At 46.1% G+C, this 27,397-nt stretch overlaps 1 protein-coding gene across 4 annotated transcripts in view; it reads right to left on the minus strand.

Annotated features, from left to right (window-relative positions):
• CDK16 (cyclin dependent kinase 16) overlaps window positions 1-27,397 on the minus strand; it is a 78,670-nt gene that overhangs the window by 32,422 nt on the left and 18,851 nt on the right. For 3 of the 4 annotated variants that reach the window (XM_044431550.1, XM_044431547.1, XM_044431548.1), the window contains exons 2-3: window positions 9,043-9,183; window positions 270-410 (exon numbers count right to left, since the gene is read on the minus strand). In XM_044431550.1, the coding sequence (XP_044287485.1) occupies window positions 270-410; window positions 9,043-9,160 (259 nt within the window). In that variant the 5' untranslated portion in view covers window positions 9,161-9,183. The remainder of the gene's footprint in view (window positions 1-269; window positions 411-9,042; window positions 9,184-27,397) is intronic. The other variant, XM_044431551.1, reaches the window with a different exon arrangement.

Below are 27,397 nucleotides of genomic sequence, written 5' to 3' on the forward strand. Positions count from 1 at the left end.
CCCAGCTTGGTGACAAGAGGCCCGAGGACATCATCCAGTGGTGGGCAGAAGGTAAGTCTCCAAACACATTGGTCTTCAACTGTCAGAAGCCCCTGTCAGTGTGGCCAACATTCCCATATGGCTGGGGGTTGAAGTCCAAATTATCTGGAGATTTATTTTCTGCCTACTCCTGGCTCCAGAAACCTTCTCTTTAGGCCGGTCAGATTTGGCAGAGGCCTCAACCCACAAGAGGGAGTCATTACAGGCACAGTGGGAGGTGCGATAGTCACCTAGTCGGGCGGCACGGTTGAGGTGAGCACTCAGGCTGCAGCTGATGGCCAGACGAGGCCTGCGGAGAGAGCCTGCGTAGTGGTGCAGGAAGGCGTGAACGCTGCGGGAGGTGCTGGGACGCACACTCTTCACTGTGGGGCCTGGGGGGGGAGGAGGAAGGGAGGGGAGGGGAAAAGGGAATCCCATGGAGAGACAAATGGACAGACAAACAGGGTGGACAATGGAAGGGATATGGAGTGTGCAGGAATAAAGGGGTGTGGAGGAAACAAATGGAGGGGGTATGTGCCGAGTGAGAGGTGAAGAACAGAAATCAACAAGGAGAAGAAAGGGTGTAATGGGGGGGGAGACACCAGTAAGAAGCAGCAGCAGAAGCAGCCAATGGGGAGAGAAGGTAGTGGGATTTCAGGGAGTGATCCAAGTAGAGGAAAATTGGGGACCGAGATAAGAATATCCGCCACCATCCCAGCCCCACCACCCAACCACAAAGGAGGGTTCAGGGAATTGAGGAAAGAAGGGAAATAGATATTGGTGAGAGGGGAAGTAAAAGGGAGAGGAAGGAGAATCACAAGCATACTCCAGAGAAAGAGGTAACATAGAAACAGGTGCACATCAAGGAAGGAAAAGCACACCGGTAGAGGAAAGGGAAGGAAAAGATCAAGCAAAAAGCAGACAAAATAGAAACCAAACCCACAAAGGGGCAGGGAGTGGCCATCACACAAGCGAGAGGGGAGTTCCAGCACCACAGTGGAGGGGAAGTGGAAATAAACAGATACACAAAAAGAAAAGAGCAGGGAAAACAAAAGAGAAATATGAAGGAAGGAAAAACAAAAGAAAAATCATAGCAGAATGGAAATCTAACTTAAAGTGAGCCCTCAGCAAAGTGGCATGAAGTGGGGATGAGGGAGAGGCAGAACTTATCTGAGAGGCACAGCCTGTTCCCCACAGCTGTGAGAAAGTCAGGTTACTTACCTGTAACTGTCGTTCTTTGAGTGGTCATCTATGCAATCACACATAATGGGTACTGTGCCTGTGCAGTGCCTGTTGTCGGCCAGAATACCCAAGCTGCAACGGTTTTTGGTGGGAACTCTGCACCCCTCCCCCCTGGTGCTATATAAGACGGAGCGCCCGCCGTTTTCCTCAGTCCCTGGAGACCGGCAGATTGCCCCCTAGCGGAGCGTGCCACTCACCAGAGAAGTCTATAAAAGAGACTAACATCCTGTCCCTCAACACTGAGTGGGGCCGGAGGGCAGGTTGTGTGACTGCACAGATGACCACTCAAAGAACAACAGTTACAGGTAAGTAACCTGACTTTCTTCTTCGTGGTCTCTGTGCATCACACATAATGGGTGATTAGCAAGCTTCACTCACCGAAGGTGGGTCAGTGTCATCAGTGAAGAATGGATGATAGTACGGCCCATCCAAAGGAACAATCCTGTCTGGCCCAGACATCCAGCCTGTAGTGCTTGGTGAAGGTACAGGGAGTTGTCCATGTGGCTGCTTTACCGATGTCCAGCAGTGGAACGCCCAACGAGAAGGCTGAGGAAACTGCCATTGCTCTGGTGGAGTGACCTTTGGGCAGAATGGGGAGATTTATCTTGGCCAGTTGGTAAGCTAGTTCAATAGTCTGCACTATCCATTTCGATAGTCTTTGTGCAGAGAGAGGTGAGCCCTTCTCAGGTTCGGAGTATTTGACGAACAGGAGCTTAGTTTTCCTGAAGCTTTCCATATGCGACCCGTAGAAAGCTAAACATCAGCGTACATCAAGGGAATGAAGAGATTTCTCTATTGAGATGGATGGGGACAGGAAGAATGCTGGAAGCACAATGTCCTGGTTAACGTGGAATGGTGTGGCCACCTTGGGGAGGAACGCCGGATCAGTACAAAGAACCACTTTTTCCTTGTGGAAATTAAGGTATGGTGGGTCCACACGTAGGACAGAAAGTTCGCTTGCCCTTCTTGCTGAATTTATAGCAACCAAAAAGGAGAACACATGGAGAACAACAGATAGACTCCAAGTCAGTACCGATGGATGGATTGGAGGATGTAGATTTTGAAGTCCCTTAAGGAATCGCCGGATGAGTGCATGGGAAAACACAGATGAGACCAAGATAGGGCTGCGAAAATGCGATATAGCTGCAATATAGACCTTGATGGAAGTGGGTTTAAGTCCAGACTGATGCAACGAAAGCAAGAAGGAAAGGCTATTATTATTAATGGAAGCTGATTCCGGAGTAAAACGGTTAGCTCCCACAAATATGGTGAAACGCTTCCATTTTGCCTCATACGACCGACGAGTGGACTGTCGAAGAGTGGACTGCAGGATAAAATCGATTTCCTGTTGCGATGATGTAGCATCGGAGGATAGTCGGGTGAGGTCCCTCGGTACTGACTGGCATTCTGGTGTCAGGACTGAGGAATTTTGTTGAAGCCTGCAGGAATCGGTGGAGGTAACTAGTGCAGGAGCCACGCGGTGAGTTTGAGAGTGCTGAGGTCGGGGTGAAGAATCATCCCCCTCCCCTGCATGATCGGGTGAGGGATTTGTGGCAGACAGAAGAATGTGCGCCTTGATAGTCTGAGCGCAGTCGAGAACCAGGGTTGGCGGGCCCACCACGGTGTAATGAGAATTAGCTGTGCTCGGTCCCGGGCAGCCTTCTCCAGAGTACGGGTGATCAACGGGATTGGTGGAAAGGTGTATAGGAATGAATCCAACCAACTCACCATTAAGGCGTCCCCTAGTGAGTTTGAACCCGTTCCTGCCCTGGAGCAGTAGGTCACACACTTTGAATTCAACGCTGTTGCGAACAGGTCCAGAGTCGGGGTACCCCACCGGGTAAACAAGTCTGCAAACTTGATTGTCCAATTCCCACTCGTGGATCGACGACATTTTCCTGCTCAAGGTGTCCGCTTCTTGGTTGTGTATTCCCACCAGATGGATTGCCATTAGCGAAATCCCTCTGGGGATACACCAGTCCCAAATCTGCATGGATAGCTGAGCGAACAGTACCGATTTCGTACCTCCCTGCTTGTTTAGGTAAAATACAGTAACCGTGTTGTCGGATGCTACCTGTACCGAACAGTTCCATAACGCGGGTTCGAAAGACTGTAGTGCTTTGAAAACTGCCAGCAGCTCGAGAAAGTTGATGCGATTGAGCCTCTCGTGTGCTTGCCAGGTGCCCTGTGTTCGTAGGCTGGAACAGTGTGCTTCCCATCCTGTGAGATTGTCTGGGTTCATCCACCAAGTCAGCGTTTGGCGAACTGAAGCGGGAGGAAGAAGAAGTCATCTTGGGGAATCGCGGAGAGGCTGGAAAACCGCATTGAACCACAACTGGAGTGGCTGCATTCGTAGTCTGGCATTCGGAACTACTACGATAGTTGATGCCATATGGCCCAACAGTTTTTGTACGAGCAGTGCCTGGATTCGCCCGCTTCTCTGGACCCGATGGGCTACAGAGCAGAGTCTGTCCATACGGGTCCATGGCAAAAATGCCCGTGCTCGAACCGAACTGAGTTGTGCTCCTATGATTTCGATGACCTGTGAAGGAGTGAGACAGGATTTTTCGGTATTAATAAGGAGACCCAAGTCCTCTAGAAGAGTGCATGTAATGCCAACCTCTGTAATGAGTTGGTCCCGAGAAGAGGAGACGATAAGCCAATCGTCCAAATATGGATAAATTTGAATACCTCGTTGGCAAAGGTGAGCACGTATCGGAGCCATACACTTTGTAAATACCCTAGGGGCTGTGGCAAGTCCAAAAGGGAGCACATTATATTCAAAAATGTCAGAACCAACTGTAAACCGGAGGAACCTCCTATAAAATGGGTGGATGCAGATATGGAAGTAGGCATCCTTCAGGTCAATGGACGTGAACCAATCTTCTCTCTCTAGCAGAGGAAGAATATTTTGTAAGGTGGTCACATAGAATTTTTTAGTCGTAATAAAGGCATCGACGCCCCTTAAATTGAGTATGGGGCGTGAGCCACCATCTCTCTTCGGTACTATGAAATATCTCGAGTAGAAACTGCAAGGTCCGTCGGAGTGGGAGACTTGGTGGATCATTCGTTTCTGGAGTAACAGAGATACTTCTGCTCTAAGAATTTTCAATGGGGCGGTGTATAACATCGGGCCCGAAGGAAGAATGACTTCGAACTCGATTCTGTATCCAAATTCGACTATAGAAAGGACCCATTTATCAGATGTGATGGTCTCCCAAAGAGGGAGTCATCTTTGCAGCCGGCCCCCATAGGGAGGGGGGAGGGGTATAGGAGAGAGAGGATCGGTTCGCAGTGCCCGTCAGCGTTGCCTCTTATTGGCAGGTTGGCAGCGGCGGCCCTGTTGATATTGGGCCGCCGGTTGCCTACGGTTCCGCTGTTGTTGCTGCGGGAATTGTTGCTGATGTGGCTGGTACAGGTGGTAAGGTTGGTATCTAGGGTATCGAGAATGCTGGCACTTATGACGGTTCGAGCCTGGGATCTCCATCTTCCTGGCGGTAGCTCAAGCATTATAGATATGCTCGAGCTTGTGGTCCGTCCGATCATGGAAGAGGCCTGTTCCGTCAAATGGCATCCCCTCGATCCTTTTCTTGGTCTCTTATGGGAAGTTACATGAGTGTAGCCAGGCATGTCTTCGGAGAGTGAACTGAGCCCACCAGGGCGCGGGAATCGCAATTGACATGATGGTGGGCTGTGGTGAGCTGCTGGATTGTCAGCTGCATTGCCTCTCAAATGAAAACTCGTGCGAAGTCACGTTGTTGCTCTGGGAAGAATGAGGTAATCGCATCCAGCCGCTACATCAGAAAATACTGATACCTCACCTTCGTCACCTCGTAGTTAGAACTTCTCAAGCCCAGACCCATCGCCGCATAAATTCGCCTCGCCATAAGGTCAATCTTTCTTCCTTCCCTGTCCCTGGGGGCCGAGTGCTCCCTATTGTCTCACCCCTGGGATGATCCGACCATGATGGAGTTGGGCTTTGGGTGTCTCAAAAGGAAGGGAATGTCTTGCTCTCTGACTTTATACATGGACTCATATCTCCGCGATGTTGATTGTGGTTGATCAAGAGAGGTCCATGTATCCTCCATAGCCTCCCACAAGGTTGTAATCAGTGGGATGGTGATTGTGGACGATTGTTCCTTGCAGACAATATCATAGAAATTGTCCTTATTAACGTTGGTTTGATGCTCAACCTCAATCTCCAAGGCTCTTGTCAGTCTACCCATAAGCTTACCGAAGGTAGCATAGGACTCTTCGGGTGACCCAGGTCCCTGGGTGGAAATAACTGCCACAGGAGACGTAGAACAGTCATCTGAGTCCTCAGAGTCTGAGTCATATGGGTAAGGTGGGCTTGAGGATGAATGTGCCAGAGAAGGAGGATGGCAAGAAGTCGTCAGCGCTGAAGTAGACAGGGCCTCCGCCCTTGATTGTCGGGACCGACAACCGTTGTCCCTTGGCATATAGTAGCTGTATGGGGGTGGTCCCCAGTATTGAGGCTGTGATGCCTCCGGTCCTTCGTACGGCATCGGTACCCATGACCTGGTGGACTGTCCCAATGAGCGACGCTGCTGGTCGGGCTCAACCGCCGTAGTCCTCCTGGAAGCCTCCAGGGAGAATGGCATCGGGGTCGGCAAATGGGCCAGCTGATGGCACAGCAAGGACCTTGGAGGAGAGACACGGATCTCTCCATCCGACATCGACCCATGAACGATCGGTTTGGGTGGATGTAACATAACCAGGTCCACAAGCTCAACTCTCTGTGGGGATCCCGGCGGCGTGACTTGCATCATCTCTCTCAGTGTCACTATCAAGGCTGTCGGGACCGATGGCGCTGTCTGGACCAACAAGGCGGTCAAATCCGAGTCCCTTTGTGGTTCCGGGGTGGGCCTACGTTTCTTAGTAGCCTTGCCCGACTTATCCCTTTTGGCCTTCTTCAGGACCGACAGATCCCCGTGGTCCGAATGCTTCCGCTTCTCCTTTTGTTTGAGTAAGTAGTGGGAGGAGCGAGATGTCTCCTCGGAAGCTACTCCCCCGGATGGTTGAGGGGAGGTTACCATAGAAGGTCCAGCTGACACAGGCTGAGCAGCGAGCTCGTCAGAGGCTAGTAAGGCCTGATCCCAAAGGATCTTTCTCAGCCTATTCTCTTGATTCTTCCTAGCCTGTTTGGTAAAAGCAAGGCAATGCCTGCACTTGTCGGTGCAATCCCCTTCTCCTAGACCAGGGGTCTCAAACACGCGGCCCACGGGCCAATTGCCGAGATGGGCGGGGCACAGGGGAGGGGCCCTGCGGCCTTCAAAGCGCCAGCGGCGCCCGGGCTGGCCTCCGGATGAGCGGCCCACCACCACCGCAGTAGTGGAATACTTGATGCAGCCCAGCCTCACCCAGACTCTACTTCCAGCGGCCCCCAGGTAAGTTGAGTTTGAGACCCCTGTCCTAGACAAAGGAGGCAGAGCTTGTGTAGGTCCGCTGGGGATATTTTAGCCCCGCATTTCAAACACTTTCGAAATGCCGCATGCTGAGCCATCGAGAGCAGAAGGAAAATAGTGAAGATAAGAGGAAAAAAGAGGAAAATACTATTTTTTTAATATATATATATATATATATATATATATATATAGAGAGAGAGAGAGAGAGAGAGAGAGAGAGAGAGAATAGTAAAGAAGTAGTAACCGGGAAAACAAGGGAAAAGAACTTGGATTCAACAGGCAAGAACGATTCCAGAACAAACTAGTAAGTACGAGAAGACAAGGTAATGGCTCGAGGCAATGCGATCAGCAGTCGAAAGAAGACTGAGGAAAATGGCGGGCTCTCAGCCTTATATAGCACCAGGGGGGAGGGGTGCAGAGTTCCCGCCAAAAACTGTTGCAGCTTGGGTATTCTGGCTGACAACAGGCACTGCGCAGGCACAGTACCCATTATGTGTGATGCACAGAGACCATGAAGAACTGGAAATATCCCACCCAAATGATTTGACAGGCAGGTCCTTTACAGTGATACAATAAACCCCAAAAGACCGACTGGTTGGATTCCCCTATTTCCTTCACTTGGAAGCCAAACTACATCTGGGCTCCTGAATATGGAAAAGGGAACAGTACAGCCTCAGATCACAAAGTGTGGCTGCTAATGCCGCTCTCCAATGCATCTATCCAATTCCTTAGAGTTCAAGGAAGTTCTTTCATTCTTAAAAACAAAGGATCATGTTTCTAGTCTTCAGGTTGCAGAGATAACCTTCACTCAGCAGTTATCTATGGAATGCTTGCATAAGGGATCGCTGGTAAACAGAATGATGTGTTTGTTACTTGCAGCCCCTCCTCTCCTTAGCCCACTCCTATTTCCCAACTTGTCTCTGTTTCTCCTCTGCCCCACAATCCTCCATATTCCATGACCAGGGTCAAATGCTTTGGTTTAATCACTGCACAAGCTATTGTTTGTGTTCTTCAGTCAAACATTCTGCTCCCCTCAGCTGTCTGCAAGGGCCAGAGGAGCTGGGAGGTATGGTCTCTTCCAGGTCTTCAGTGCAGGTAGAGGCAGCCCAGGTCTCTTCATGCTGCTTCTGCCTATATCATGCTCAGCATGACACAGAGAGAACCCCCACCTATGCACCCATGATTCTTGCTTCCCTTTCATTATCACTCTCTTTCACAGTTAAGATAGTGCCTAATCTTAGCACAAATAACACAATCTTGTAGCAAATGCTAACATCCATTTCTGGGCCAGGTGAAAGGGAGGATGTAATTGGTTGGGGAACCAGAGCTCATTTCCAGCAAACCACCCCCTACCTGCAGGGAGCTGAGATTCTTGCAAAGAATACTAGGCAAGGAGGATCTTGCCCTGATCCTAACAGGCATGTCTTATGTTCTTGAGAAACAGCGCAAACCCAGGATCACTTAACAAAGCCTGGTTACACCGTGTTTCAAACTCAGCAGCTTTGTGTTGCTAATATTAAAACATATACATGGAGTATGAAGATTTGAGACTGTTTGAAAAGGAAAAGGGGAATGATGCAAGTCAGTCTGGCCTCCTTGCCTCTGTTCAGGGTTAGCTGCACAGGTCGTGTAGCCATGTTAGGGTAGCAGGATCTACAGAGCCATTTTTTCATATGTGGGTCTTTGAACAATCTGAGACATTTGCTGAAAGGAAGGGCCCCTATCCACATCACATCTGTGTTACCTTAAATGTAGCACAGAACTCCAAAACCCCAGGTTACAAATCCTACACTTTTGAACAGCAAAAGTATCTGTGGGGGGAACTCTTTGTGGCTTTCCCTCATCTTCTCCCTTTTTAATAGTCTTCCCCAAGCCAGTGTGTAGTGTTTTGGGACTACCACTCTCATCAGCAACAGGTTGTGGCATATCACCCCTCCCAGGCCCCTCTGGGTGGGGTTGATGAGGCCTGTAGTCCCAAAACACACTTGGAAAACACCCTTTTGTGGAAGACTGCTCTAATAATCAGGAGGTGAGGAGAAACAAAAGAAGAGCATCTTGAAGTAACAAAGTAAAGTCTCTCTTATTCAGACAATCATTCTAAAAGGAAGGATGAGCAAAAATTGGTGTTGACAATTGGCTTCTGCTTTCCTGTTGTGTTGTGTGTATGCGTGCATGTTTTGACATTCAAGTGTTTTGATGATCTATTTCTAAAGTGGTCCCACACTAAACCTGTGTAGGATATACTGGATAACAAATGGCAACCATTGCATGATCTCTGTTCCATGGTCCACATCAGTTGTGTCTTGCCATGTTTTCTTTTTAAAGGTATGTTCTTGAGGAGAAGGGGAGAACTCACCATTATCACTGCTGTTGTTCTCCTCAATATTGATGGGTTCGTTGAGGTTCTTCTCGACTGTCCGGCTCCCCCGCAGAGTCATGGACAACTGCCTCTTGATCTTCTTCATCCGATCCATGGCGAGGTAATGGGCAGGAGTCACTGAGGAAAATGAGTGAGGTGGGGAGCATGGTTACCCAGCTTTTTTTTCTGGACATATAAGCCTCCAGGTATAGCAGTACTCACTGATGCATCAAGGAGATCCCAGCCCTTGGCTGACAATATGGTCCATGAAATCACAGACCAGCTTTTCTTTTTTCTTTCCTAATCAATTAAAAGACTGAACGGGCACAGCCAAGCAGCCAGACAAAAAGCAGGATGAATGAAGGGCCAGCAAGGGCTCGCCTTGGCTCATGAGTCAACATGTCTCTTGGGCTCTTTAAGAGCCAGCTCACACAGTAACCACATACTAAGGGCATTTGTTTTTTCAAACTGTATTTTTAGACATGTAAAATATATATGTACGTGGTTGGCTTGTGGTGACCAGAGGCTTGCAGCCAAAGGTTTGGCTACTTATTGCAAATCAATAGACAATCCCTCACCCTTTCTGAGCTGCTGGCAATCTAACACTTCCCTTCCTGCCCTCTCTCCTATTTTCCTTCAATAATCATTTCCTACCCTAGCCCCTTTTTCTGTTGCCATCTCAGACTGCAGCTTGGCTCATCTTCTCCCCATCCTTCCTTCCATCATTCTATTTGCTCAGCCTCACAATGACAATAGTGCATCCTTCTGCCTGCCTCTTCTTTCTGTGACCATAAGGAATGCCAGCCAATGCCTGGCAGAGGCTAGGTTTGAACTATCAACACCACAAAATTCCTTCATGCACCACAAAACAGATTGGAAAGGGGGTTGGGGAACAGTATAAAATAAAATAAATACCTATATCTTTGCTTCCTATACTCTGGAGGCACATGCTGGCAAGAACGGAGGGGATCATTCAAAGTACGTGTAGTGTGGGCTGCTGCACATCAAAGGCAAGCCAGAAGCAAGCAGAGAAATACAACTCACAGAGAAACCGTGAAATTCTCTATGCAAGATTGCAAGATGTGGTGATGGCCACAACCTCAGACAGCTTTCACAAGGGATATAGTGTGTGCATAGAGAGAATTGTTTGTTTGTTTCTTTCTTTTCTATGCCACTCAATGGCTGAAGCTCTCTGGGAGGTTGTATGGAAGGCAAAGGCATTAATAGCTACTAGTCATTATGGCTATATAGTAGCTCAGGTATCTGCTGCAACTTGTCTCTCTATCCCAGATGGTGGGAACATGGGCAGGAAAGAGCTACTGTCTTCCTCTTGGGCTTCACACATCCAGAAAGATAACCAGCCTCTGACATCTTCTTAGAGTCAATCTCTACCTGCATGGTTGAGGTTGTGCTGGCAACAAGGGATGGAGAGTGCACATTCCTCGTGTGGGCTGAAGACCAGTGGAAGTGCATGCATATCCCAGCAGCCAAGACCATGCAACATCTGAGGAGGGGACACACTGCCACCCTACTGCTGCACCAAGGCCTATACAGGCAAATGAGCTGGGACAGAGCTCTCCAAATGACAACATGGCATCTGTACCATCCACTTTCACTTGGTGATGATAATCTACATCAGAGATGCAGAACCTCAGGCTGATGATTCCAGGACAGCTGGCCTGGTGTCCCCAGATGGACATGCCCCCTTCTCCTGGTCTCATTCCCCTTCCCCAGCCACTGATCAGTTGGAGATTTCCCAGCTTTTTTTACAGGCCTCCTCTCCATTGAAAAAGGTGGAATGTCTGCCCTAAAGCTGAGGTACTTGCAGGAATACACTAAAATATGCTGCTACTTTGACCCTGCTCCTTTGTCTTCGGCCCCACCCACCACTGGAATATGTGTGTGTGTGTGTGTGTGTGTGTGTGTGTGTGTGTGTGTGTGTTCGATTTATATCCTGCCTTTTTCCTCAAAGGGCTCAAGGCAGCTTACATCATTCTCCTCCTCCATCTTATCCCCACAACAACAACCTTGTGAAGTAGGTTGGGCTGAGAGTCTGTGACTGGCCCAAAGTCACCCAGTTGGCTCCATGGCTGAGCGGGGACTAGAACCCAGCTCTCCTGAGTCCCAGTCCCATGCTCTTAACCACTACACCACACTGGCTCTCTGAATACGGCCTTTGAGAGCTTCTCTGATCCTGAGCTGAGAGAAGTTCAGGACCCTTGGTTTATTCAAATATACTCTCTCTTTCTCAAGTGCCATTTGGGGATGACACCCAGCAAACACAGCTCACCATATCGACTGGGGCTGGCTGAAGGGACAAAGCCAAGGACTGCTATATGAGCTATGATATATGACTATGCTGGCACCCCACCCCAGAAACAGATACATTAAAGAAAGGTATGTTTTGGCTTTGCTATTTTTGCTTTGCATCCAGCTGGGTTGAAGAAAGTCATCCCATCAGCCCCCAACATAATTCATCCAGCTTCACCAGTCCAGACATAGGTTGGTCTTCCTGTCCACTGACACCGAGCTCTGTTGCCCTCAGGCCGTCCAACTGCCATGCTGAGCAGTCCAACTGCCAGTCCAGCAGGGAGTATCTTGCCCTTTGCCTCAGGAATTACAACGTCTTAGGCAGTGAGTCCCAAACTCCTGGGCTGACAGTGTGCAGCTCATGACAGACACTTCCCCCGCAACACAGAGGGAGGTTTTACAGCAGACACGGAAAGGGTCCTCAGCTGACAAATTGATGTGAAAAGGCTTCCCTGAAGACAGAAAGCTGGAAACTCACCACTCAGACGCACCAACTATTGCTGAGGCAGAATGTATTATGTTCGATGGGCCTGCTGTTCTAGTGTTTGGGGTGGGGGGCACCCAAGCTTTCCTGATAGAGAGAGGGCTGGCTTTTATTTTGCCCTTATTACCATATTTGGAACTGGGAAGAAATTCTGCCCCAGGTCAGTTTGGTTAGTGATGCAATTAGTATAATTCATTTTAAGCACATAATTTGGAGGACGTGTGTCCATGCTGTACACAAAGGCCCCTCCGTGGCATGGTAATGAGAGAGAAGAGGGTTTCATTCTTGGTTTAGACCAGCCTAAGTTTGGTCACAGGCTGTATTTTTTTTTTTGGGTGGGGGGTATTCTTTGCTTTCATTTACCTCTTGAGCTTTCCTGTAATGAATGGTGAGCCTTAAATTTAGCACAGTGAGCGTTGAGGAAACCGCCCAGTCTGGGCATGCAGTTGACAGATGGAATCCAACTGCAACTTAAAAACATAGGTGATGGGTCTGTGTGAGGCCACAGCTTTCCAAGAGATGGGCCAAAGCAACACCAGGATCTGCAGCTGGGACAGGGGCCATGGCAGGTCCAGCACAGCCAGCAGCGTCACAAGGCCTCAGAGCCCTGTGGCATCTTTTTGAGGGGAGATTTGACATCAGCCGTTTACTACACATACAAATTGCTACACCCAGTATAAACAAATAAAAGGTTATTAGTACACTCAATCCTTACACATTAACTCAACAGTGGGCAACTTGTAGCCCTCCAGATGTTTTAGTCTAAAACTGTCATCAGTGCTACTAAGCATAACCCATTGTGAGGGCTTTGTTAATATATTACACAGATGCATACACAGTGCATGCATGCACACTCATGCATGCATGCGTTCAATCTCTCTCACACACATATACACACAGAAAGAAAGAATATGGAGTCTTCTTACCTTTCAGTAGATGTCCAGAATGACAAAGGACATACTACAGTATAAATGTTCATTTATTTAAAATATGCATATTCTGCCTTTTAAGACAAAATCTCCACAAGGCAACTTATAAATTAAAACACTAAGGACAATGAAATGCATTCTCTTTCTGCTTCTGCTTTCTTAAAGGCATGCAGCTGTGCTTGGGATGCTGACTCAGAGAAACATGACTGCTTTTCAACCCATCATGATTTACAGCCCTTTTGAGGCATCTTATCTCAATGGACAGTTTGAATTTTGAGGACATTGCCACCCACTGCCAGGACACCCTTTCTCCAGGAGGCTCAGAATGAAAGGTTGGTGGCCTGTGTGGAAGCTTCACCGGCCCCTAGGCTGCCCTTGGCTCCCTCTCTGCCAGGTCCAGCATTGCTCAGGCAAGGAGATGGAGATGTGACAAGCTGGAAGTCCAGGGCCAGAAGGCAGGCAGCGAGTGGCGGGTGCATACTGTGAGCAGAGATGACATTCCTCACCTCAGCCTGCCACTTTGCATTAAGGGAAATCTGGATGGGAGGGTGAGGGGAAGGCCTCGCTGCCCCTGTGACAAAGGAGGTGCATCTCTTGGCAGGCCCACAGGAAACATGTCAGAAGCTGTCTTCCTACTGAATGGGAGACCACAATCCAGCTAGCTATATACTATCCACAAAGATAGCCACTCTCCAGACAGGGGTCTTTCCCAGCCCTCCCTTGGAGATGCTGGAGAGTGAGGGGGAACCTTTCAAATGCACAGCATGCATCTACCACTGAGCTTTGGTCTTTCCCCAACACATCAGACTCACTCACTCAGATCAAAGACATGAGCTGCATTCATGTCCTTCTGCCACAGATCAGCCTAAGATTCACAGCTCTTAAAACTGGGGCCTGTTACCCAGCACACCAAGGATGCAACTGAGGAGCATCAGGCACGGAATCCCATATTTTGATCATCAAAAGTATTTCCCATTAACTCTTCAAGTTATCTGCCCCTACAGCACCTCCCTCTTCCAGCCACCTGCTCTCCTAGAGCCACTTCCACCATTTTTCCCAACTGCCTTCATGTTCAGAATTCCCTCCATGGACACTGACTGCCTTGGTACTGAATTTCACTCCCTTTTCAGATCCTTTCCCCAAGTCCACCTCTTGCTGGGAATCTTGGGCTTATTCCTTCAATCATTGTTCCCAGTCAAAAAAAGGCCTGAATACAACCTTTCCCAAGCCAGTGCCCTCCACATATTTTAAACTATGATTCCCCTATTCTCCCAGAATCAATCTTGTTAGTGTGGTCTGAAGAGACTTGAAGCCTGAAACTTCTAGAGGGCACCAGCCTGGGAAAGGCTGCCCAAATATGTGTGCCTGCGGATCTGCTTACCCTCCTTCTCCCTCCCACTTGCCACTGTAACTGTTAAAAAATGTAAACTGTATACTCTCTGGAGCAGAGACCTGTCTTTTTTGCTTACCAAGAAATGGTGTTTGATGGTGTTACATAACATCTCCCCTGGCTTCTTTTTAAAAACAGGACACAATGATATTTTGCCACTCACATGCAGCAAAGCTAACCCAGATCTATTGTGTAGGGCACTACTGGCACTGGAATAAAGCTAGCATGAATAAAGAATTACCCCCCACCCCGCCCAACCCCAAGAAGACTAGAGAAAATATAACTACCAGAATTTCGGCAAGTTTCTCGGTCTCAAGCTTGCACTCATAATCTTAGATTATCTTAGCAATGTGTCTGGCAAAGGCTTACAACAGAGGTTCCCAACCAGGGATGCCTGCACCCCCAGGGGGTGTGAGATGGCATTTCAGGGAGCGCAACAAAAAGGAATTGCCATTTGCCAAAACTGGTGACTCAAGACATTTTTTGCCAACAATTATCCCAATATTACTGTTTTGTTTGCATTTGAATTCAGTTCTCTTTGTCAATCAAGACAAGATCTAGGCATTGCCTGAATCCACAGGCAGACTTGCAGATTGCAATCAGCAAGGAAGTTCCATATTTTGACAAAATCATGAATGAAAAGCAGGAACAAAGAAGTCATTGAATGTTATGTTCACAAGTGGGATTGATTTTACTGTTTACATTTTTTTCTAATTGCTCAATTTATATTTGAATTTTATCCACTGAGTTAAAAGCTTATCTTTTTTTAGTTCAATTTGTTCAGCTGCAGTTCTGTATGTGATTCAATTTGTGATTCAAAAACTAGAAATTTGACTTCATCATCTTCAAATGTGAAATTACTTTTGCTGGGGATGCAAACACAAATCAAACATTTTCTAGAGGTGTGGGGCATAAAAAAAAAGGTTGGGAAGCACTGGCTTAGAAAGTGGAAGTGGTCTTGGCAGTATTAGTCATTTAAACACTCTTCAGAACTGAATGGCACTGGATTTGAATGGAAAAACTGAGTTTAAATCCCTGTTCAGCCACAAAACTTTTGGGATGGTTCATTTGTGGAGGAAGCTTGAGAAACAAATGTAGGAAACTCATTACACTAAATAATTGTCTGGCCCTTTCTATGACTGAGTCAGGTTTAAGAAGGGCAGATATCTTTGCTTCAAATTGCCACCCTCCTTAAATCACACATGGACAGAATTCCCAAACATGAACAAACATGATTGCCTCTCGCAGGAAGAAAAAGTGCTGTAATTATAAAACCACTGAAAAGGGCGCAGTGGCAAGTGAGAACACAAGTCTTGGAGTGGACTGTCAAGAGCTACTTGGTCTGGCTGAAGGGAGAATCTGTGTCTGCCAGCTGTTGTTGGACCCCCAACTCCTATCAGACACAGCCAACATGGCCACTGTGCTGGATGCTGACAAGTGTAGTTCAATAAGAAGTTGTTTCATCAGTCTGTGAGACTGGCTTTCTGCTGCAGCATGATATATTCATAGAACACAGTGCTAAACACAGGGATGGCACTTCCTTGTTCAGAGCTAGAAAATTCCAGGTGCCCAATCCAGGCTCTTCCACCTTGTTTCCAGATGTCTTGGATGACAGCTCCCAACATCCCCTAGCCAGTATGGTGAGCACAGAACCTCAAGCTAGGGAGGTCTCACAGCTCAAGAAGAAGCTCTTCCTAAGGATGCCCAAATTCCCAGATGCTAAACCAAGACAGGACACTCAGGAGTATGTATCAGGACATCCACCAGACACGACAGTTTCTCCCCACTCAATACCTACAGATATGTTAGAATACAACTCCCATCATTCCTAGCTAGAGGTTAGTAGAATGTACAACCCAACACATTCAGAGAGGTCCAAGTCTTTGAAGCCTGCTCCAGGTGAAAACAAATTCAGTGGTGTTAAAGTATACACTTCCACAGAACAAAGCCAGGTCTTTAAATTCTCATCACTTTTCCTGACATGGGCAGGCAGTAAAGTCTTTAGGCCTGTCTTGTGGGTGGATACAAGGCAGGGGTTCAGTGCCTCAGGCCTGAGGACCACATATGGCCCTCTGGGATTCCCCAAAATATATACAACATTCCCCAGGCCCCACCCCTTTCTCCCAACCACAGATCTACTGCTTTCCCAAGTTCTGTGCAATTTTCCCCATTCAAAAACATTGAAACAGCTCTCTGCAGGCTTAGCTAGTTGATGTAAGAGCTTTAAACTAAATACATATTGGTATCTTTTAGCTTAACCCCACCTAGCCCACCAACAAGGTCCTTAGTTGCTTTCTGAAACAGAGTTAGGCCCTTGGAATGAAAGGGATCCATCCCCATCCATAATCTGAGAGCTCAGTAGAGTTTGGGTCCCGTCAGATTAACAATTGCCTCCTTCCCTGGGTAATTTCATTAAGTCGTCGAATCTCAATCTTTCTACCTTTCTTTTGGCTGACTCCCACTGAAGACCAGCTCTAGCATTGTTATGGTACCCACAGTTCCACAGCAGGCCGGGCTTAGCCAGACCAAGACAATACTTGGTCATCAGAAGATCAGAGGGACAGGGATGGGGCAAGTTTCCTATTTCTGCAGCCCCAGGCACTTGGAATTCAACCTGATTGATTCATACTAGTACTTAGAAACATCTTTTCCTGCCCTGATCAACTTATTTCAGTGGGGAAACCACATGAACATAAATTTCCCCATCCAAGTTTGCCCATGATTTGTTCTGTATATATATGAGGTGTGTCCAGAAAGTAATGTGAATGAAGTCCCTACACTCAAGAAGGGCTCTGTGAAGGGAGAAGCTGGCCAAGTTCTGGCGGGGGAGGGGGGGAGACACCCTGTTCAAGTGCCTCATATTAAGAAAAATGCAAGCAAATTTGGAACAGCAGTACCCAATAACATTGTTTGAAATTGGGTAACAGTGCATCAGAAACTTTGGAAATAGTGAGGAAAGCTTATGGAGAAGCTGTACTATCATCTGTACAAGTGTACAGATGGCACAAGTTGAGATCAGCTCAACTTGGATCCTTCATCATGACAGTGCACCAAGTCACAGGGCTTTAGCTGTCAGAGAGTTTTTGGCTGAAAAACACATCACAGTGCTACCCCATCCACCCTACAGCCCCGACTTGGCTCCTTGCAACTTTTTCATCTTCTCAAAGATGTAGAATGGTTTGAGAGGACACCATTTTGGTAGTGTGCATAACGTCCAAAGAACCACTACGCAGGCTCTGAAAGCCATCCCACTTGAAGACTTTCAGGGACACTAAGAATGGAAAAATCGTTGGGCGCATTGTGTACACTCACAAGGTGCATACTTTGAAGGAGACAAAGTTCAATTGTAATTTTTTTCAATAAAAGAATTTTTAAAATAACTTTCTCATTACTTTCTGGTCACACCTCGAATCTATGGTGCCAATAAGGGTCATGTCTCTTTCCTCTGCTGCAAGAAAATGCACCCAGTTCTGGCGCATCCAGCTTCCTATTTATACCTAATCCTCTCTAAGCTGGGTCCAGGAAATGAGCAGCCTGCAGCTTTGTACAAGGCCAAATATATCCTCAGGGCTGCTGTGCTCACTTTTACACTCAGAGCACCTACTCCCATTAACTGAAAGCTACAAGACAATCCTCCCATGGACAGATTACAGAGGTGTGAAGATGTCAATGATTCCAGAGTCCTCTGGTCTAGATCAGATCAGCATTCCTTCCCTCTCTTGTCAAGGAAGCAAGTCCAGTCAGCTTGGTCTTCTGATAAACAGATCTAAGCCTTGGCTGTCTGTTTGAGAGATAAACAAACCAATCCAGCTGGGACTGCTGGGGGGACAGCACTGCTTGCTTATGCCCTGCTATGCTTGCAGCAGCAGAATGAAAGGTGGTGAAGGGGATGCTACATTTTTCCATGTTTAAACTGCTTTTTTGGACCCCAATCAGCTTCAGGGCTGGCCTAGTTTTGCTCCTGTCCTGGGAGCATGTTGAGGAACAAGCGGGCTTTGAACTAAATCTAACCAAACTAACCCTTTCTGGCTTCAAAGTTCTGGTAGCAGAGGAAGGGTGAGACCTTCTCCTGCCACATGGAAAAGGCTTGCAAAACAAGAACTCCTTCCCTGTTTGAGGATCTTCAAAGTCACACATTATCCCAGTCAGGACAACTAGGTTTATCATCCGTAAGCTTTGGACTTCACCCACTTGTCTGTCCCAGACAGCATGACTAGTGGGCAGAGACTCTGGAAGGTGCAGTCCATAACATCAGAAGGGTACCATATTGTTGAAGGCAGCTTTATATTATTATTATTATTATTATTATTATTATTATTAACATTTCTATGCCACCCCTTGCCGAAGCCTCGGGGAGGCTTACAACACAATAAAATACAATACAATACAAAAATAACAATATAAAATTAAAATTAATAATATAAAATAAATAAAAATATAAACGATATAAAAGGAGTTAGAAAAGTTATAAAAGAAAAGAAAAGAAGTCGCCCTGGCAGATAAATAAGTAAATATTGTTAACAATTAAAATGACGTTTAAATAAAAAGGTCTTCACCTGGCGCCGAAAAACAAATAACGACGGCGCCAGGCGGACCTCTCTGGGGAGCACATTCCATAGATTGGGCGCCACCGCAGAGAAAGCCCTCCTCCGAGTACCTACCCTCCTAATTTCTTTCACGGAGGGTTCCTGGAGAAGGGCCTCTCCCGCAGATATCAAGGGGCGGTCGGGCATATATGGATGTAAGCGCTCCTTCAGGTAACCAGGTCCCAAGCCATTTAGGGCTTTATAGGTCATAACCTACACCTTGAATTGGGCCCGGACTTCAATGGGAAGCCAGTGAAGCTGTCGGAGGACTGGAGTCATGTGAACATAACGCCCCGTCTCCGTCAGCAACCTGGCAGCTCTATTTTGAACCAATTGAAGTATCCGGACCATCTTCAAGGGAAGCCCCACGTAAAGCGCGTTACAGAAGTCAAGGCGGGAAGTCACCAGCGCGTGTGTCACCGTCGCCAGGCAGTCGTACTCCAGGTAGGGGCACAGCTGATTAATCAGCCGAAGCTGAAGGAAAGCGCTCCTCGCCACCACTGTCACCTGAGCTTCCAGTGAAAGCTCTGGGTCGAGGAGTACTCCTAAGCTGCGGACCTTGTCCCTAAGTGGGAGTGCAACCCCATTCAGGGCCAGGTCAAATCCACCCTCACCAAAGCCCGATCCGCCAACCAACAGGACCTCCGTCTTGTCTGGATTGAGTTTCAGTTTATTGGCTCTCATCCAGCCCATTACCTCGGCCAAGCACCGGTTCAGCACAGCCACTGCCTCACCTGGATTAGTGGAAAATGAGAGGTAGAGCTGGGTATCATCAGCGTACTGATGATTCCGTAGCCCACACCTCCTGATGACCTCTCCCAGCGGTTTCATATAGATGTTAAACAGCAAAGGGGACAAAATGGAGCCCTGTGGTACTCCATGGCATAGCTGCCATGGCGCAGAGCCATAGTCCCCCAGCACTACCTTCTGGAATCGGCCGTTGAGATAGGAGCGGAACCACTGCAAAGCAGTGCCTCCGACCCCCAATCCCGCTAGCCTATCCAGAAGGATACCATGGTCGATGGTATCGAAAGCCACTTATGGCCCCTGGAACACTCTCCTGGGGCTGTAAGATTGTGCTCCAAACATGCTGAATAGGTCCTTCTTCTATTTTGTAGGGCAAAAATGCATCCAGTGAATTATACTGGCTGACTTCCGTGTGAACACAGATCTCTGACAATCAAACAAACAAACTGGTTAAAGGAAGGATAGAAGGTAATCGCCTCTACTTTGCCCACTTTTGCACATTTACAAATAAATGTAAGAAATGTCTTATTAAGTCAAACCAAGGTCCATCTGGTGCAGCATTCTGTCTCGAAGGATCAGCCAGATGCCAGATAAGCACAGAGGTGATGGCTGCCCCTTCCCTGGTGTCTCAGTATCTGCTGCACAGCAGTATCTGCTGCATGTGGTACAAGGGAGATTCCATTTCACTATCATGGCTAAGAGATCTATCCTCTGCCAACTGAAATGAATTTTAAGCCCACTGTAGCTTGATTTACACACACAGCAAAATTTGGTCAAATGAACTGCATCACTTTAGACTGCCAGTGCAGAATTGCCTATTTAATGCTCCCCTATGCAGAAAAAACTCCCTGCAATTAAAAAAAATGAGCAGAGAGTGGGGCTAGCCTAAAACCTTGTTCCCTGATGTACTTGTAGAGAGGCTCTGCACTGCTCTGCTCTTCAGAAGAGCATCCAAAATGCTATTTCCATACATGTGCTTTTACAATCTATTCCATAAAACCAGGTTAAACTAGTGGCTATCCCAGCTTATTGTAATCTGTAGAAATGCACTGCAGAAGTGTCTCACAGCACTTAGGTGATTCAGGGCCTAGCCCACAAACAAATATGCATAAAATGCACATACACTCCTGAAAATCAGTCACTTATACAATGGGAAAATAGGTTGGGGAGCTGTTTCTTGTTCTTGCTTCCCCCCCCATCCCCAAAGTACCACCATGTCACAATTAGTATTAATGGAAGCCAGTGAAGGGGAATGGGACAGGGAGTAAAGGAAGCTTGGGTTAGCATTGCTGGCCAAATGGAGACCATTCAGGGAACTGTTGTCTGCCAGAACAGGTTGCTCCTTTTCTTTTAATTTGAGGGAGAAACAAGTCACTGCTAAACCCTAGTCAGCCACCATTCTGAAGTGGATTTTAGATTTGCTGATTCACACAGGATATTTTTGCATGGCCATTGATCAGATCTTCAAGCCTTTGAAAATGGTTGATTTGAAATGCTTTCTCCTATGTAAGTACTGTTTTTCTCCACTTTTTTGTTTTTGGTATATTCATTTTGGTCCCTCTTGCTGTTTCCAATTCAAATCCAACCCAGAGATTGTCACCAGCACCCAAAATTTCAACCCTATGTCATATTTACAAGTCAGGAATAGAAAATTCTTTGCAGAAGGTAGGGTCTCTGAACAGTAAATTTTAACAGCATTCTTCTAAAAAACAGCCAAGTCCCTTAAGCACCATATGTTTAACAGGGGACTTAATATGTATGCTGCTATTTTTAAGTTACAAAGGAGCTTTTGAGCTTCTGCAGGCAGCAATTTGGGAGATGGAGAGAACATTCAAGAAATCAACAGTGTATCAGTCCCAGGATGTCATTTGGCTCATGCCAGAATTATGTCAGCCAGTATGGGTGCATGACAAGGGCCAGAGAGCCTGCTATGACGGAAACCCCATCACTTGCAAGCAACAGCCTGCATACAAGCACATGTACAGTCATGCCTCCATCCACAAAACTCCATCCACATTCCAAAACTTGGCATCAGGGGAGGTGTGGAGAGGATGCAACCACCACAGCAGATCTGCTGGGCTCCAGACACAAATCCCATCAACTTGCCCTTTTTGTAGAGAAGCAAAAATCTGGACATAAGGGGGAATAACGTTTTGGAAAGCAGGTAAATCTATCACTGAGCCATACACATCTGAACAGTTTCTCCCAGTGATCTTTTGCCATGTGAGCCTTTGGCTTTTCTTTCAAGGGTTCAAATGCTCTAGGGCAAGAGATAGGCAGAAGGAAGATCTCCATGTGTTTGGAACTCCCAAAAGCCCCCACCTGCATGGCCAATAGTCAGGAATGCTGAAAGTTGAAGTCCAAAGTCATTGGAGAGCTACATTCTGCCTCTCCTGTTCTTGGGCACTAGAGCACTTCATCTCACAGCCAGGGAACTGTCACTCAGAACTATGCAAAACAGTAGCTTGGGAAGAGGTGGGGCAGGCATGTGCCCCTCAGCTCTTCTGACATCTGGGAATTTGTTTCCAGTATCAAAACTGAGCTCACATTTCTTTTGCCGCCAAATTCACTTCTGGTTCTCCTCCCCAAGCTTACTTGCTTTCAGCAGCATAATTTGGAGAGAGAAAGCCTTTTCACTGTTACGACTATTAAACCACTGGGAGTCAGAAAGCCTTGCTGATGTATTATAAATCACCTAGACAGCAATCAGAAGATTCAGAGTGACCTTCTACCTACCCACTTAGGAATAAAATTCTACACCAAAAAAACCTGAATTTTGTAACTTGTCTAAGGTTTGAACCATATCAATGCTTTCCTGGGAGTAAGAGCCACTGAACACCACTCTTGAGTAAACATGCATAGGTCTGAAAATTAAGCAAACTCACACCATTTCTTCTACTTCTTCTATATGTTATTCTATGCTGCAAAATTTATTTTGGTTTTACTAGTGACAGGGAAGAGTAACGGGGTATTCCCACCACTTGATTCCCAATCCATATAAATCTTACTCTACTACCCTTCTACCTTCAAAGATTTAAGCTGGAATTGTCTGCAAACTTTGAGCCCTAAAGGCAAGAAACCTGCTATTTTTAAAAAATGTTGTGATTTTTACTTAGCATTTCCCCACCCCCACCCTGTTTTCTACTTTCTGCAAACCTGCAACATATACCACAGAGGTTCCCATGCATCTCGCTCTTCCTGCTGCAGTGTTCCTTATCAAGCAATTCTCAAAATCCTGTTTAAATAACAGGTTCCAAACAAAGCACACAGAAGAAGGCTGCTTACGCAAATATGGACAGCACCAGCAGTCAACAAGGCTGACACATTCACACTGCAATTCTATACATGCTTATTTGTAAACCGCATTGAACTCAATGCTACTTACTTCTGAGGAGACACGCACTGTTAAATAAAAATCAGAATCTTTGCACTCAGCTGATAAGGCCCAGCTAGATTGGAAATACTGAATACCATGTCTAACACAGCTAAGTTCCATGCCAACAGAGTATCATCTCAAAACACTTGTAACCCCACTTCTGATCAGGTAACGTAAGAGCTTTAAAAAAAAATCTGGAATCTACCCTTGATGCAAAAATCCACAATTTTGCTTATAACAAATTGATGCTCATATTTAACATTGAGACCCAAATTTGAATTACGGAGCACAGATATTTGGAGTTAGGGCACAATGAACTCAGGTTACATCCAAAAAGTCCAGCCTGTAGAGCAGGGGTACAAAATCTTGTCTCAGGGCACCAAATGTCACACTCTTTCCCCTGCCCTCCCCACTTTCTCTCAACCACAGATCATTGGATGATTTCTTGGTTTTGTGCAGTTTTTTCCACCTTTCTAAAAGACTGGAATACCTCTAAGGCATAAATATGAGCAGCACGGGTTTGTGGGCATTTTTGGTTTCCCACCCCTTTTGCGTTTGAGCCCAATCTCCACTGGAATGTGGCCTTGAGTGCTTCTGTGAAATAGAATTTGGCCCTAGGGCTAAAAAATGTTCTGAACCTCTGGGAGAAAGTGTGTACGGTTGAGGGAAGTGAGATGTAGTTATATCACAAAGCAATGCCTGTACCTTCTATAACCCTCACCATGATGCTGAGAATGATGATAAAGATCTAACCCTTTGTTTTGAAACCTGTGTGATAGAAGCCTGTGTTCTATCAGCACACCCCTCTACTAGGTGCATTTGTTGCATACAGAATAGCTAGAATGTGTCGCATTGTACATCTGGTAAAGAAACCATCAGGAACACTAACTGTAAGTTACCATGGCTGCAGGAAGTCTGAAACCATCATAGCAGACAGGCTGATCTGAACTTTTGCTAGTGAAGGTTCCGTGCTTGTTCTTTTATTTTGTTATGCCTGCCATGGACCTCACAATTAGCAGAGAGCAGAATAGTGTGTCGCACCAAGTCAACAGCATCCATTACATTACACAGCATGCTGCCTCATACCAAGGCATGCTTGATCACCTAGGCCAGCAGTGTTGACCCTGCTGGCAGCTGCTCCTCAGCATCTCAAGCAGACAGTAGTCTTCCCATCACCTACTACTTGATGTGTTTTAGTTTGAGATGCTGGGGTAGAACCTGGGTCTGTCTGCATATAATTTCATACATGTGCAAGCCACATCTATATTCCTCTGCCTACCCACTCTGTGTTCACAACATCTGGGTGTCAAGTGGCAGGAATGGCTGCATTATCTGGGTGCTGTTGGCATACTCTTCATTCTGATGTTATCAGCAGTAAAAGCTAATGTGCACTCTAGCTGTTTCTCTTATTACCGCCACCCCCGTGAAACATGCCAGAAAAGTCCCTGGGTGGGGCCCCTTTTTAGGAATGTGCTTCTGTATTTTGTCATGGGAAGGCCAGTTCCTTATGATTAACCAACCTTTCCTGAAATATCTGGATGGTGCTCTCAAGATGCAACATCTCTAAGTTTTATTTATTAAATGATGATCCTGTCCATTAGCCAAAAAGGTTACAAAATATAAGGTAGGTTACAAAGTGATAAGCTTCAAGGTGCTAGGAGTGTCAGCTTTTCATTTTGAGCAGCAAGTTTCCAGCCAACCCGTGATTAAGTTTACTCACAGACAGGTGCTCTTGGTTGCCCCTGGAAGTAGCATATATGTCTCTCCTTGCCCTTTACATACACACTGCATAATATACAAAAGAACAGTGGAGGAACAGACAGGAGCTTAACCAAGGGATATGCTACAGCAGAGGGCCCCTGCTCATATTTCCCTTTCTACAGCTTATGACCTCTGAGAGAGATACCTTTACATGAGTTCCACATTGATGTGCTCTCCAGTACCACAGCAGCTGGGAGATCCTGCCCTGAACCAGTCCTGAAGAGTGTAAGCCACTTAAGATGTGGTGAAAATGCAGAGAGTGTCAAAAAAAAAAAAAAAAAAAAGTCCCCATTTCCAAAAAAAATAAAATTCTTTTTTTTTTTTTTTTTTTACAAATATGTCTTTAAAAAGAAGAAACTTCACACAGAGAGGGGGGGAAATACTCTACAACAGAGAAAAGAAGCAATATGGTTGAATATTATCCTGATATTTGCTATTCCAGAACACTGGAACGTCCAATCTTAACACCTATTTTAAATGTCTTATTCTTGAGACTATTACAAACTGGCCAGAGAGCTTCAGCTATTGAGCAGGGTAGAAATGAATAAAATAAGTGTGTGTCATGAGATGAAGAATAGGCAGCATTACATTTTCAGTTGCCCTCCAGATCTGCATCATAAGTGCATACATATTTAAGGAGAAAGACTAAAATCCACTGGAATATATCAAGGTGATGCAGCAGTACAGAAGATAAATATAAAATCCCACTAAAGGAAGCTTCATTTCCCAAACACCAGAAATGACAAAGCTGTTCTCTGCAGCCCTAAGAAGGCCTTACTGGGGATATCTCAAATTCAAGAATGTCAAACTGATAACTCAAAAAGAATCCAGAGAATGCCTAAAAGTGAGTAAAGGGGATAGCAGGCAAATACTGTGCTGAGGTGAAGGTCCTGGTGATGATTAGCTCAAAGTAATTTTAAGGAAAGAGATGATAGCATGTCCATGCTCTTAGATTATCTAAGAAATGGAGCCACTTTGGATTTTGCATGGGATGGACAAAGTTCATAGGTCCACCCTTGAATACATTCAAGATTAAATAACAGAAAAAGCAGTGTATCTGAAGACAATTTCTTGGGCTTCTCTTACACAGTGCTTAATGACATTAACAATGCTATCAAAGCAGACCACCTTTCAGGTTTTTCTTTAATGAATGTGATCTGTGCCTTTGGCATGCATATAAACATAAAAAATACACTACACACATCACCCGATGTTTAAGTGTTTTCAGCCATAATCATTCAGTGTGTGGAAGGTCAAAGATACAGGCACTCCTGATGAACCATCACATGGGGTATGAAACATAGGCAGGAGGACATAGTCCTCTGCCATCCATCCCTGAACAGTATTTCTGATACCATAAAGGGAAATGATTGCTCATACTCCACTGACAAGGCAACAAAAATGTTTAAGTGTTCACAAATGGCAAGGCTGCAGCTCTAGCCTAAATGCCCAAAAAGGCTGTGCCATGAGTAGCTCACCAACAGACAAAGTTGTCTAGGATGGTTCCAAGACTGCTTTCCTTGTGGACAGGGAGAAGGTTGAATAAGCTTCTCTTGCCAACGTTTTAAGTGAACGACAATCTGACAGAGAGAGGCAGGGGAGAGGGTTGACTGATAGACCTTCCAAGTCAACAGATTTCTATTTCCTTCTCTCCAAGGAGCCTGAAAAAAGGCCATACCTTCAGAATTTCACAGCTGGCCATGAAAGTCATCTTCCAGGACCTCCTGGAGAAAGCGAGTGCTAATCTAAATACCTTATGCTGCATTTCAACAGAAGTGACACTGGAATATGTTTCCCTTGCTTTTTAACTCATTCTTCCAGAACCCCAAGTGCAGTGAGGGTGGGGGAACAGCCATGAATCTGGCTCAAATTCTGCATTCCCCAAGGTTTTCCATCAGGGAAAACTCCTCTGATGGCGATAAACACTGTAAATATGACCCACAACCTAGTATTTGTAAACTATTTAACACATGTATTCAGCAGAGGGGATTTAAGTCTATCTGCCCGAGAAGCAAGAATTGACTCCATAGAAAGTCCATAGGAGCTGTATTAATGTCATAAAAGAGTGGAACGGTCAGAATGTCAGAATATAAAATAAGACCTGTAGGATCTCACCAAAGGTTCAGCTCACCCTGTATCCTGTTTCTCACAGCGGCCAGCCTGATGCATCTGGAAGTTCATGAGCAAAACATAAAGGCAATCTCCACCTCCCAGTACTATTTCCTAGCAACTAGTATTCAGGGACACACTGCCCCTGAACCTGGAGGGAAGAGTACTACCATCTTGACTAGGAGCCACTGATAAGACTTATCCTCCAGAAATGTGCCTAATCCTATTATAAAAGCCTCACAGGACAGCAAATCCCACACATTATATGTTGCATATATAAGGAGCTCTCTTTGTCTTTCCTGGATCTCTTGCCAATCTGTTTCATTCTATGACCCTCACACAACACCCCCAAAATTATGAGGGAGGAAAATTATTATAATAATTATAATTATTAGCATTATGAGGGAGGAAAAATTTCTCTCCCAAATTTCCCCATCATGCATAATTTTATATACCTCTATCATATCTGCCCTTATATTTTTCTTAATTCAAGAGTTCCAAATAGCTCAGCCTTTCTTTGCAGGGATGATGTTAGGCCCCTGTTCATAGGGGCAGCAATCTTTTGCCCCTCTTCCAACTCTACAACATCTCTTTTGTGATGCAGCAACCAAAACTTAATATTTCAAGTGTGCCCACAACACAGATCTGTATAAGGTTATT

This window comes from Varanus komodoensis, unplaced genomic scaffold (genome assembly GCF_004798865.1).
Source record: "Varanus komodoensis strain SLA01 unplaced genomic scaffold, ASM479886v1 scaffold22, whole genome shotgun sequence".
Classification (NCBI taxonomy): Eukaryota; Metazoa; Chordata; class Lepidosauria; order Squamata; family Varanidae; genus Varanus; species Varanus komodoensis.